The sequence below is a fragment of the Enoplosus armatus genome, chromosome 15 (assembly GCF_043641665.1).
Source record: "Enoplosus armatus isolate fEnoArm2 chromosome 15, fEnoArm2.hap1, whole genome shotgun sequence".
In the NCBI taxonomy this organism is placed as follows: Eukaryota; Metazoa; Chordata; class Actinopteri; order Centrarchiformes; family Enoplosidae; genus Enoplosus; species Enoplosus armatus.
In genome coordinates this window covers 19,068,477-19,080,663 of record NC_092194.1, presented here as the reverse complement: position 1 = coordinate 19,080,663, position 12,187 = coordinate 19,068,477, and the positions used below count along the sequence as shown (strand labels likewise).

General features: G+C 40.9%; 1 protein-coding gene and 1 non-coding gene across 3 annotated transcripts; one reads left to right on the top strand and one right to left on the bottom strand.

Moving 5' to 3' along the window:
* The first annotated feature begins 670 nt into the window (after window positions 1–670).
* On the top strand, window positions 671–11,750 carry cpxm1a (carboxypeptidase X (M14 family), member 1a). 2 transcript variants are annotated; one of them, XM_070919766.1, is made up of 13 exons: window positions 671–989; window positions 2,243–2,352; window positions 3,188–3,327; window positions 3,506–3,590; window positions 4,722–4,872; window positions 5,033–5,121; window positions 5,297–5,420; window positions 6,206–6,402; window positions 7,164–7,343; window positions 8,898–9,192; window positions 9,904–10,043; window positions 10,179–10,281; window positions 10,727–11,750. In XM_070919766.1, the coding sequence occupies exons 1-13, from the start codon at window positions 671–673 to the stop codon at window positions 11,062–11,064; spliced, it is 2,271 nt and encodes a 756-aa protein (XP_070775867.1). In that variant the 3' UTR covers window positions 11,065–11,750. The 2 variants fall into 2 exon arrangements, with proteins under 2 accessions (XP_070775867.1, XP_070775868.1); XM_070919767.1 differs by lacking the exons at window positions 671–989; window positions 2,243–2,352 and having other exon boundaries at window positions 3,275–3,332.
* trnae-uuc (transfer RNA glutamic acid (anticodon UUC)) lies at window positions 2,632–2,703 on the bottom strand. Its single transcript has one exon. It is a non-coding gene; the product is annotated as a tRNA-Glu (tRNA).
* Window positions 11,751–12,187: the final 437 nt, after the last annotated feature.

Sequence of the window (12,187 nt, the reverse complement as noted above, 5' to 3'; positions counted from 1 at the left end):
TGCCAAAGGCAGCGCTGGGGAAACGTAATGTACCTGTAACACAAAATTCCCTTCCCAATGGAAGATCTTCTGACACATTATGATTTGTTGAAACATCAGTGACAGGATGCACCTGCCAGACAGAGTCTGTACTTTCATGTAAACAACACTTCGATCAATTTGTGTTGTTTTTAAATGTGCGTTGAATCTTCATCTATAATATTACACAATAATGTATTTGTTAATTATATTTTTGTATTATTAATCTGAACATTCGTAGTAACTAGTGACTAAAGTCATCAAATAAATGTAGTGTAGTAAAAAAGTACAATATCTTGTGTCTGAAATGAAGCGTAGAAGTATAAAGTAGCATAAAATGGAAATACTCAAATAAAGTACCTCAGCGAAAACGATTGTGTGTACATGAACTTTTCACATCACATCTTTGTACCTTTGTTTATGTGGCAGTTGAATATTTGGGTCACTGATGGACACATAACATGTAAACTGCGATGCTGCAAGAGTCTTTTTTGAATCACAGCTTTTTTCGCGGGACTTTGGCTGGAGTTTGGGGAGGGAGGGGAGGTGGGATTGAGGAGGAGGGATGTGGATGGAGGTCTGGCTCTGTCAAATCCACATAAACTGGCCCAGGAATTCCCCCCCGACTCTGCAGCAGCAAACAAAGAGGAAGATGGAAAAGTCATTGTGCGTGTTGGCTGCGGTGATTTTTCTCGGTGGATTTTTAGATGCAGCCGGAGCTCTGAGAGACGATCCGACGACGGAGACTTCTTCATTATTAAACAGCACAACTACAGCTGAGTCCGTCACTGTGGAGCCGCAGGATCTCAGCACAGACACACAGACTCCAACAACTGCACAGACAAAAGTGCCCACCACCGCTGTCAGAGGCAAACAGCTGGACACCGAAAACACCAGCCAAAACAGCGAAGAAGAAAACAACAATAAAAAAGGAGAAGAAGAAGAACCAGAAGATGAGAAAACAGAACTGGGTAAGACAATAAATAACTTCTCAGCTGAGCTGCGAGAAGCCCGGGAGACTTCAACCCAGTTATTAATGTTAATTAAGGAAGCAGTTAAGTGCAGTTAATTAATGAGGCCTTCAGGGACCCATTGAGCTCCAGATCTTAGTGGTGGAAGAAGTACTCAGATCATTTACTCAATTAAAAGTAGTAATACCACAGTGTAGAAGACTCTGTTACACTTTCACTCTTAACTACTTTATATACAGCTATGTAGCTTAATCTTTAATAATATATTACATTTTATTTGTTGATTATATTTGTATTAACAATCTGAAATCATCATCATCATCAAATAAATATAGTGGAGTAAAAAGTACAATATTCACCTCTGCGACGTAGTGGTGTAGAAGTACAAAGTAGCAGAACATGGAAATACTCAAGTAAAACAAGTACCTCAAAAATGTACTTAAGTACAGTACTTGAGTAAATGTATGTAGTTACTTCCCACCACAGCCTGATTTAAATAGCGCAGCTTAGAAACCTGTGAAACATAAATCGAGTAACATCTAATGTTTTAATAATTCTGTTAGTCTAATGCTCCAGAGATTCTTTACAAACAATTACTTTTGTTATCAATTATTTACGCAATTAATCGATTGTCAGTCCAAAACCAAAAAATATCAAATTTACTCTCACAGACGACTAAGAAAACCAGGAAATATTCACATTTGAGAAGCTGGAACTAGTGAATATTTTCTCTAATTGATTAATTGACTAATAATGCTAATGCTAATGCTAACGTGAACCTCCCTCACACAGACATTTTTATTTTGCTCCTTTTTCTTTCATTTTGAAGATGTTCCAGTTAAAAAAAACAAAGTTGTTTTGTTCTGCCAGTACTGGTAGTGTTTGTGATTAATGGGACTGTTGTTTCTTCTTCCCAAAGCCATAAAATATCCTGCAGCTGTAGCTTTCGTCTCCCTGCTCTGCTGGACGTTTGACTTTTCTCTCACTTGGCCTTCAACTTTGTCTCAAATTACATTCAAACCCTCTACGGATTCGCTTATCTGCAGTTTCCTTTGGAGAGAGAGATATTCCACGTAACAACCGCTGGGACGGCTCATTACATAAGTCATGTGTTTGCTTACTCAGAGAAACCAGAAAGAGAGTTTTTAACCCCTCAGTGGTCTGTTTCTGCAGACGATCAGCGTCTCCAAACAGGCACAGACACAAACCCAAAGAAGATTTTATCTCCTGATTGCTTTTCCTTTTCCTCCCAGACTGTCCTCCCCTCGGCCTGGAGTCCCTGCGGGTCGATGACAGCCAGATCCAAGCTTCTTCCTACCAGCGGACGGGTCTGGGTCCTCACAGGGGGAGGCTGAATATCCAGGTGGGTCTAGATCTGGATCAAACACAAAGTACAGTGAAGTGCCCCTCATAGAAACTCAAAGAGACAGAAGAGCAGGAAACGGGAACTCGTAAAGGGAGTGAGTAGTCAGAAGATTAGAAGATATGACTCCACTTGATTAAACTGAGGCTTTGGAGAGATCCTGTTGAGGTCTACAAGGTCTACCCTAACCCTAACCCATCCACATTCTTACCAACCGACTAGTTCCCACTACAAGTCCTCATCCACAGAGTTTATTTTAATGATGTTTAAAGGTTTTGCTTCCCATACCGGGAGTTGAACCCGGGCCGCCTGGGTGAAAACCAGGAATCCTGACCGCTAGACCATATGGGATATTACAGGTGTAAGGAGGATGCAAATCTTTGCAAAAGTCCATCCAATAGTTGTTGGTAACTATGTATGATAATTTAGTAATGGACTAATTGTTTCTAACCCTAACCCTCTAATTGAAATGACAAAATAACTTCAGTAAATATGCTCTTTCTTAATTCTGAGTCTCAAGCCGTTCCTACATTATGTTCTGAATCTAAAGATGCACAAATGATTTGAACCCATTGGCAGAGTGTCCTCACTCATTGACTTCACATTATCATGTTTTATTTCTGTCCATAATTTCTGCTGCTTTTATTGGCATGTAAAAAAGCCCGCAGTGCTGCTCAACATCCCGGCCATCCCGCTCATGTTCTGCAGTCTGAAAGCAATTATTGTACAATCAGGGTCAACAGCAAAACCTTATGCAATGCTTCACTTTGAGGCAGAGCCAAGAGTTTAATGGATTCTACAGTTGACAGAAAACTTCTGTGCAACATGTTTTTAGTCTGGCATTGAGGACGGAGACCTGTACGATGGAGCCTGGTGTGCTGAGTATAAGGACCAGCACCAGTGGCTTGAGGTGGACGCCATCCACCTCACGCTGTTCACTGGAGTCATCCTGCAGGGCCGAAACTCCATCTGGAGGTCAGGTAGTATCAGGATTCATATCTGAGTGTTTTTGTTCCTAAATGAAATGTATGACTGCTGCTAAAAACGTGTCTGAATTCAGTGTTTTGTGCAACAAAGACAGAGTCCAATACTGTCTCACTGCACTGAAGTCTGTTAAAAATGTATTTCTTGACAATCCTGGTCTTCATTACAGTTGGGACTGGGTTCACACCTACAAAGTCCAGCTGAGTAATGACTCTGTGAACTGGGAAACCTGCATGAATGGGACAGAAGAAGCGGTAAGAAGTACTTTTTGTATTCTCTGATATAAGGAATGTCCCAGCCGTGACTGGTGGGCCTCCTACAGATGGAAAACAGATTTTGAAGAGTTTGTGCCAAAGAGAAATATGTGCTGTGAACAAAAAAAGTGAACTACTCTTACAGAAAATGAAAACAAATAAAGTATAGCAAGAAACAGAAACCGTTTAACTGACTATATGACACTTTATATATTATAAATACTTTTTCCATATGTCTAAATAGAGTCTATGACAAAATCAAAATGTGTATTCAAACTAAACTGCACCTCGGTGGAGGCTGCAACATGTCAATGTGTTGGATAGTTTTTTGGAAAGTTTGATCTCGTTCCAAGCAGTTGGAGGTGAAACACAAAACATTCTTTGCCCTGTTTTCTTATTTTAAGGTCAACACCTCTGCCAAGGAGGTCGTGTTTTCAGTCCTGTTTGTCTGTTAGTATCTCAAAGACTTTTCAACAGGTTTCAGTCAGTCCTGGTTCAAAGCTAGTCCAAGAAAGTGATTAGTTTTTGGTGCAGATCCAGGACAGTTTTGACTCTTTTCATTATTTTATTCATCAGCATGCTAACATGCTTTCAGTGACAATGCTAACATGCTGATGTTTAGCATGTTCACCATCTTAGTTTAGCTTTTTAGCATGCTAACCTTTGCTAATTAGCATGAAACACAAAGTACAGCTGAGCCTGATGGGAATGTCATTATTTTTGCAGGTATTTGATTACAAACCAAAGCACTGGACAAATTAAACTTTTGACATGATGATGGCACTAGATGACAAGTTAAAGGATCACAAAAGTGATTTAAAGTCATCCTGAGGGGAACATGAATGTCTGTACAAAATTTCATGGCAATTCATAGAATAGTTCATAAGACATTTTAATAAAAACCAAAAGTGTCAACCTCATGGTGGTGCTACAGAAAAAGTCAGAGGATCACCAAAGTCAGAGGGATTCACCCTCTGGGGACCATGATTGTCTGTGCGAACTCTCATGGCAATTGATCCAAAAGTTGTTGAGATATTTCAGCGTGGACGGAAGGAGGTGTTTTTACATGTTAATGTTTTGCAGGGGATCCTAAAATGTTTCATACTTGTAATTCTTCATTGAATTGTACAGATCTTTAAAGGAAACCAGAATCCAGAGACTCCGGTGCTCGGACTCCTCCCCGTTCCCACAGTCGCCCGTTTCATCCGCATCAACCCTCAGACCTGGTACTTCAACGGCACCGTCTGCCTCAGGGCTGAGATACTCGGCTGTCGTGTTGATGGTAACTGATAGTAATGACGATTTGACCGGTTTACTCTCAGGATGATCAAGATGTTGATTCAGTGACTAATATATAAAATACATTGGCACGGTTTTAAAGGCTTGGTGCCTTTTCAGTCTGTCACTCAACAAAAGGAAGTAAACGAGCTCTTTCCTCGTAGATCCAACGGACATCTATTCCTCAGAGCGAGAACCAGGATCGAAGGACGCTCTGGACTTCAGACACCACAACTACAAAGAGATGAGAAAGGTTAGAGGGTGATGAATGGCTGCGAGGCCACACATGCATGATGAGTAACTTTGGTTCCCCTAAAACTAACACCAGAGTTTTTACTCGGACTCTTAACAGTTTGCAGATTTCCTCAGAGTTCAGATTTAACCCTTTGAAGACTTTTAGTCCAACTTGCCTTGTTTTAACCCTGAAGCTCATGAAGTCTGTGACCGAGGAGTGCCCGGACATCACCCACGTCTACACCATCGGAAAGAGCTACATGGGCCTCAAACTGTACGTCATGGTGATCTCAGATAACCCCAGAAAACATGAACTAGGTAAGAGCGATGAAACCTTAAAGTCTGAAGTTTCTGGACCAGAGTTCATCATGTTTCTCAGGGGCCCAGTCCACATCCTCCAGTGTTTATACAGGCTTTTCATTGCAGCTGCAGCAGCACTACACAGGGAGGCTGGGGTGTCTCGTAGTGAAGGCCTCTCTTGTGTAAACAAACTGATAACGGTTTGAAATCTGAGACGGCACTCTCTCCACCAAACAAGACAGATTTCTTTGTGATCTTGTCTCCAGATGCAGGCCACTCTACGTCTGCCAGTCCAGCCTTTTTCTCCTTTCTTCTCAGACAAATGGCATAAACACATTTTAAAATGGCTTCACTCCCAAGAGGTAATACTGGGAATTGTGGTTATTTAAGTGTCAACAGCTGATTTAGATTTCAGCCGTTTCATGGTCACAAACACTGAACACTGGTGCCATATCCAAGAAGAAGAGGGCCAGACGTTGCAATTTTTTACATTTTTGAGTTACAAGAAGTGCAGATGTATCGTGCAGATTTTGGATCTTTGGAGTTTTAGCTTTAGGAATGTCTGCCATCAAGTCTGGCCAATCCATGTATGATGACTGGCAAAGTGCTGTTAAACTGTTGCCTAACACAATACAAACGGGTTGAAAGTTTTATCTGTTCCTGCCGTGCCTCTGGGATTTAACTTAGACCTGCTGAAAATGTCAGGTGCTTCATGTTTAGTGAAGTTGATGCTGACCCAGACCGATTCCTCTACATTTATTGCTTGGCAAGTAATGTGACTTTCTAAATTGTCCTCTTGGCAGGTGAGCCGGAGTTTCGCTACGTGGCGGGGATGCACGGCAATGAGGTGCTTGGCCGAGAGCTCGTCCTCAACCTCATGCAGTACTTGTGCAGAGAATACAAGAAGGGCAACCAACGCGTCGTTCGGCTGGTGACTGAGACGCGAATCCACCTCCTGCCCTCCATGAACCCTGACGGATACGAAGCAGCTTATGAGAAGGTGGGTGAAGTTAAAGGGACTTTGTGTAGTATTAATACACATGTTTCTCGTATTTTGTCTAAGATGTGTTACGGGGGAGAGAGCAGATGTGCTTCGTTTGTATTTTCTGTCCATCGCTTGATGATAAAAGAGGCAGAGTTGGACTTCAGGTTTGGAAGGATGGTGGATAACGAGATTGGTGTAATTGCTGGCATTTCAAACTAATCCACAGATTAACTTGATGGGAAAGATGAAATAAAAAGATTAACGTTTGAAAAGCCTTTGAAAAGCCCGAATTCCTTCTCTATAAAATGTGATTGAATTACCAAATTAGCAATATCTCAGGCATGACAAATATGGTGGAATTGCCCATTTTTGTACGCTGTTATAGCAATCTTTACATCTTTAATTTATGTATATCCTGTTGAAAAAGGAAGTACGTGGTAGGATCATTCTAATCCAGTAAACCAATGGGCTATCAGTTAAGGAGAAAAGGCAGTTAAATTGTATAAGAGAGGCAGAAGGAAGTTTCTTGTTTACCGTTCTGTTTTCCAGGAAGTTGATGGGATAGCTGTAGTCAAATCGAAAGTCTAAATTTCTGCTACACAACTAACCAACAGCACGTTTACACATTTCTTTATTGAGGCTGCAGGAACAATGCAAGTAGCACACAGTAGCATTTTGTACTAGATATTATTGTTCCTATCTCCTGATAGCAGCATGCTTCATATCAATCCATCCATCCATTGTACTCTGTGTCTTTGTTGGCTGATCTGCTGCAGGGCTCAGAACTGGCCGGCTGGGCCGACGGACGATACAGCTTTGAAGGAATCGACCTGAATCATAACTTTCCAGACCTGAACAACATCATGTGGGATGCCCAGGAGACAGCAGCAGATACATCTAAAGTCTCCAACCACTACATCCCCATCCCAGAGTACTACACTAAAGAAGACGCGATGGTAAGGACATGTAGCAAGTATAACAACTATAACAAGTATTCAGATCCTTTACTTATGTAAACATACTAATGCCACACTGTGAAAATACTCTGCTAGCAAGTAAAAGTCCTGCATTCAAAACCTTACTTAAGTAAAAGTATGTAAGTATTATCAGAAAAATGTAAGAATCAAAAGTGCTGTAAAATTGTCCCTGTCTGTGTTTTACTAATATATATGTTGTTTCTGTATTAATGTTACTGCTGCAGATGTTTAAGGTTGAGCTAATTTGAACTACTTTATATACTATTGGGTAGTTTAATCTACCACAGTGCAATATCTTCTGTAAGATCATTATATGTTTGTAGCGTCGCTGTCCTATGAGAACACATGTACCTCTAAGAAGTCAACTTTTCATGAGCTCAGAAAAACAGCCATGTTTTCAGCTTTGTGGCTCATGCAAGCTGGAAATAAAATAGTGTATTTAGCTGAAGAAGGAGGAGAATTTTCTCAAACCATAAAGGAACATTGAAATCCTTCAGTTTATAAGATGAGATGCAGTGGAGTAGACGTATATAGTGGCATTAAATGGAAATACTAAAGTAAAGTACAAGTACCTCGAATTTGTACTTAAGTACAGTACTTACAGTACTTCCCACTGCTGCAACAATGTAACAATCAATAGGTTTTGCTGATCAAGTTTAGTTTGAATTCAGTTGGAGCCACTTTGTGTAGGATTTGAAAGCTTCCTCACTTTTGTGCCATCTGGTGGTTTTACAACACAACACATGTTAGTAAAGAAACTAGAATCACATAATAATTCAGAAGTTAACTTTCTTGGGGACTTTGAAAACAGACTTCACTGTCAGACAAAAGACTAATATCCTAATGTAGCAAATATTAGAAACTAATGAATTTACTGTTTAAATTACAGATTACTGCACCAAAGGACCCGACTCTGCTACTTAAAAAATGGTGACATGTCATAGTTCTTAGATCTCCAGTGTATTAGTGCATAAATGTAGGTCACACTGAAAGGCAGTTTTTGAGGGTAGTGTGTGGACAGTTTGAGGAGAGGAAAATAATGTTTCCACTTTAGTGGCATGCGAGACTCGGATCAGGAAATCATTTCAGAGCCAAGAGAACTGAGGTTTCCCTAGAAGCTTCTTTGTTAAAGGAAAACAAACTCTGCCTCTATTGAATATTCACTTTAAAAGATTGTATATGACACAATGACTGACAACAGACAAAGAAAAGAGCGCCACCTACAGAAATTAAAATGTGCTGCGCTGTTTGATTAACAAATTAAGTCTGGGAAGCCAAAACCATCACAAAACGTCCACATAGCACTAAAGTTAGAGGTGAAATACTGTATGAAACACAGATCTTTAAGTTAACTTTAAATAAATTTAATCTTTATAAGCCCAGTTGTTTCTGTTTTTCTTTACCTCGCCTGCACAATTAAAGTATCTGTGCAAATAAATAAACTTTTAAACTAAACTTGAAACAAACACTTATTTTGCTGCATGTTTTGTGACATGACAAAGCCAGATAATCCATCCTGTCCATCCGTCCCAGGTTGCACCAGAGACCCGGGCCGTCATCAGCTGGATGCAGGACATTCCCTTCGTGCTCAGCGCGAACCTCCACGGGGGGGAACTGGTGGTCACGTATCCCTTCGACTGCACCCGGGACTGGGCCCCTCAGGAGGACACCCCCACGGCGGACAATGCTTTCTTCCGCTGGCTGGCCACCGTCTACGCCTCGACTAACCTGGTGATGGCCAACCCCGACCGCCGCATCTGCCACTACGAGGACTTCCAGTCACACAACAACATCATCAACGGCGGGGCGTGGCACACCGTCCCCGGCAGTGAGTCACCTCAGAGAGCCATCAGGTGGTAACTTGAAAAAATGTTACTACAGGTGGACAAACATCCTTTCAAAACACATACCTCTTCATTCAAACTAGGGTCCCTTTAATTTCTGATTTAATGCTTCAGGTTTTCTTTACTTTTCAAGCTTAAAAAAAGCCTCTCAAATACCTTAAATTAAGTTAACTTTTAATCACTGATGCGTGTGTGCTCTCCGATGAGATTAACAACCTTATATGGGTATCATTTTGGTCTATCAAGAATGAAATTTAATAGTTTTTACCCTTTAAACTTACTGATTCTCAAGACATTTCACCATAATCTTTATTTGAAATACTGAAGGGTGTTTTAAGGTCTACGATTTAGGGATTTCTTCCCCCTAGTGTACTATTTTGTTTAACAAAAATTCAGTATTAGTTTAGTTCAATTTTACAGCAATGGTATTCTGTCTGTTAAAGTCATCACATTTAGTGAAATAGTTCATATTTTTTATTTTACTTTAAATGATCATCGAGACACATTAACATACTCAGATACATAAAATTCTGTACTTTATTCAAATTCGATCTTTTACATCCTTCCCTGCAACTGTATTTTTTTGAAAACAAAGGCTTTCAATCAGCTTCTTTGGAAAAGTAAAACTATTAAATTAAAACGTTCTCCTGAAGACTTTCTGATGCACATCATATACTTGTGTGTCTTTTCTGCAGGTATGAATGACTTCAGTTACATGCACACCAACTGCTTTGAGGTGACGGTGGAGTTGTCCTGTGATAAGTTCCCTCATGCCAGTGAGCTTCCCATCGAGTGGGAGAACAACAAGGAGTCTCTGCTGGTTTACATGGAGCAGGTCAGTCTGCAGCTGCAGCCTCCACCTGCTACGTCCTGAGCAGCGGCTTTCAAATCCAGCATCATTTTTTTCTTTTTATTTCTGCTTTAATTTCCTCTTTGGGGCCTCACAGTGCAGCATTTCCTCTTCACTCAGGTTCACAGAGGCATCAAGGGTGTAATCAGGGACAAGCTGACCAAACAAGGAATAGCAGACGCTATGATCAAGGTGGAGGACCACGACCATGACATCCGATCAGGTCAGACACAATTTTATTATTGTTCATTTTTATCTGTTAGCTTTCCTTTCTAATGACCTGGGTGATAATGCAGAAAATGTGTTGGTCTAATTGAAACGGAGGGCGAGAACAATTCAGCTGGTTGAGGCGGCAGATATGGACTTGATCAGACTCCAGATGCAATTTTGAAAATGAATAGTGAAAGAAACAAGTAGACATTGCTTCATTTTAAGGTATCACAAGCTAAAAGGACAAGTTCACTCCTGTTCTCCGGGGGCTTCTTGCCAGGCATTCTGGGAAATGTAGGAAGTCATGAACTTGCATTTTACTGTATAACAAAAAAATTAGTAATAGACATTTTGAAGTTACATGAACCACTAAACCTTCATAGAAATGTCACTTTTGGGAGGATTAAGTTTACGTGTTGGCTGTAGAGACATTCAAATCAATCATTTTATTTCCTTAGCTGCTGACGGGGACTACTGGCGTCTACTGAACCCGGGCGAGTACAAGGTGGTGGTTTGGGCCGAGGGTTACTTCCCGTCCATGCGTCGGTGCCATGTTGGAATGGAGCCACATCCCACCATCTGTGACTTCACCCTGACCAAAACGCCCATTCAGAGGCTCAAGGAGATCCGGGCCAAAGGAGGGAAGATCCCCCAGGACCTTCAGCTGCGTCTTCGTGCTCTGAGGCTCCGCAAGCTCCGTGCCAGCACTAAGGCCATCAACCGGCGCAGGGAGAGTCAGCGGGGGCAGCTGCCGCAGGGGAGGAAAGCTCGGTCCACCGGAGCCCAGAGAGCATGAGGGCAGGCTGGACGAGTTGTTGAAGAAGCCTCAGAGATGAGCTGGATTACAGGTCGAAGAAGTTCAGTTCAAACGGAGGAAACTGACCTCTGGGAATAGTTATAGACATGTTCTTACAAATAATTACTATTAAAGGGTCAGTTCACCCAAGTTTTCTACATATAGCCCCAGTGATATCAAGACGTGCAGTGGTGAGGTTTTAAAATATCTATTTAAAAGAAGATTTCTGTTTCCACCTATACGGCCATCACACCCTTAAAATGTTACATTAAAAGAATCAACAGCAACATATTTGGGTGAACTGACCCTTTAAACCACGACAGACACACAAACTCTCACAGAAGTTGACAGGATACTTAAAAAGCAGGGTTTTTATACAAAAACAAGAACTGAATCGCCTCCAAAATGTTACACAAACATGGAACTTTTTGGAGGATAATGGACATCTACACATTTATGGACAGGCATTCACTTAACTAGTTTTTTTTATTTTGGACATTAACTGTTTTATTCTACATTATAGCTGATGATGCTGTCGTGTTTGTTGCTTATCTGTAAAACGACTGAGTTGAGGATTTAACTGTCAGCTGGTCTGATATGTGACATGTTTTTTCTAAGTTTTTTAGTTTGACTAAAGTCCAACAGGACCAAAATATCAAATAAATATTACTTATTTGTGTTATCTATATTCTAGCATCTAAATCTGTAGCAAAGAACCCAGCAAGTGTTAGTAAATTATTTTGCAAAGGTTAAGCATTAATTCCCATACCGGGAGTTGAACCAGGCCGCCTGGGTGAAAACCAGGAATCCTAACCGCTAGACCATATGGGACATGACAGGCCATACAGTGCTTCAGGATAAATGCTAACATACTGATTAGTTTTAGTTTAGCATGCTAACATTTGCTCAGTAACGCTGATCACAGAGTACAGTTGAGGTTGATGGGAATGCCATTCGTTTTACAGGTCTTTGGTCATGAACCAAAGCATTCAGCAAATTAAAATGTTTGAAAAGTGATGAAAAGTCAGAGGATCACCAAATTCAGTAGGATTCATCCTCTGGGCACCGTGGATATCCGTACCAAATTTCACGGCAATCCATCCAATAGACGTCGAGATATTTC

What these genes read in the sequence shown, in the direction of transcription:
- cpxm1a (XM_070919766.1), top strand. Translation starts at nt 671, where the DNA reads ATGGAAAAGTCATTGTGCGTGTTGGCTGCGGTGATTTTTCTCGGTGGA. An exon ending in GGGGGAGGCTGAATATCCAG is followed by an intron (nt 2,353 to 3,187) that starts GTGGGTCTAGAT and finishes ACATGTTTTTAG; the next exon opens with TCTGGCATTGAGGACGGAGA. An exon ending in ACTACAAAGAGATGAGAAAG is followed by an intron (nt 5,122 to 5,296) that starts GTTAGAGGGTGA and finishes TTAACCCTGAAG; the next exon opens with CTCATGAAGTCTGTGACCGA.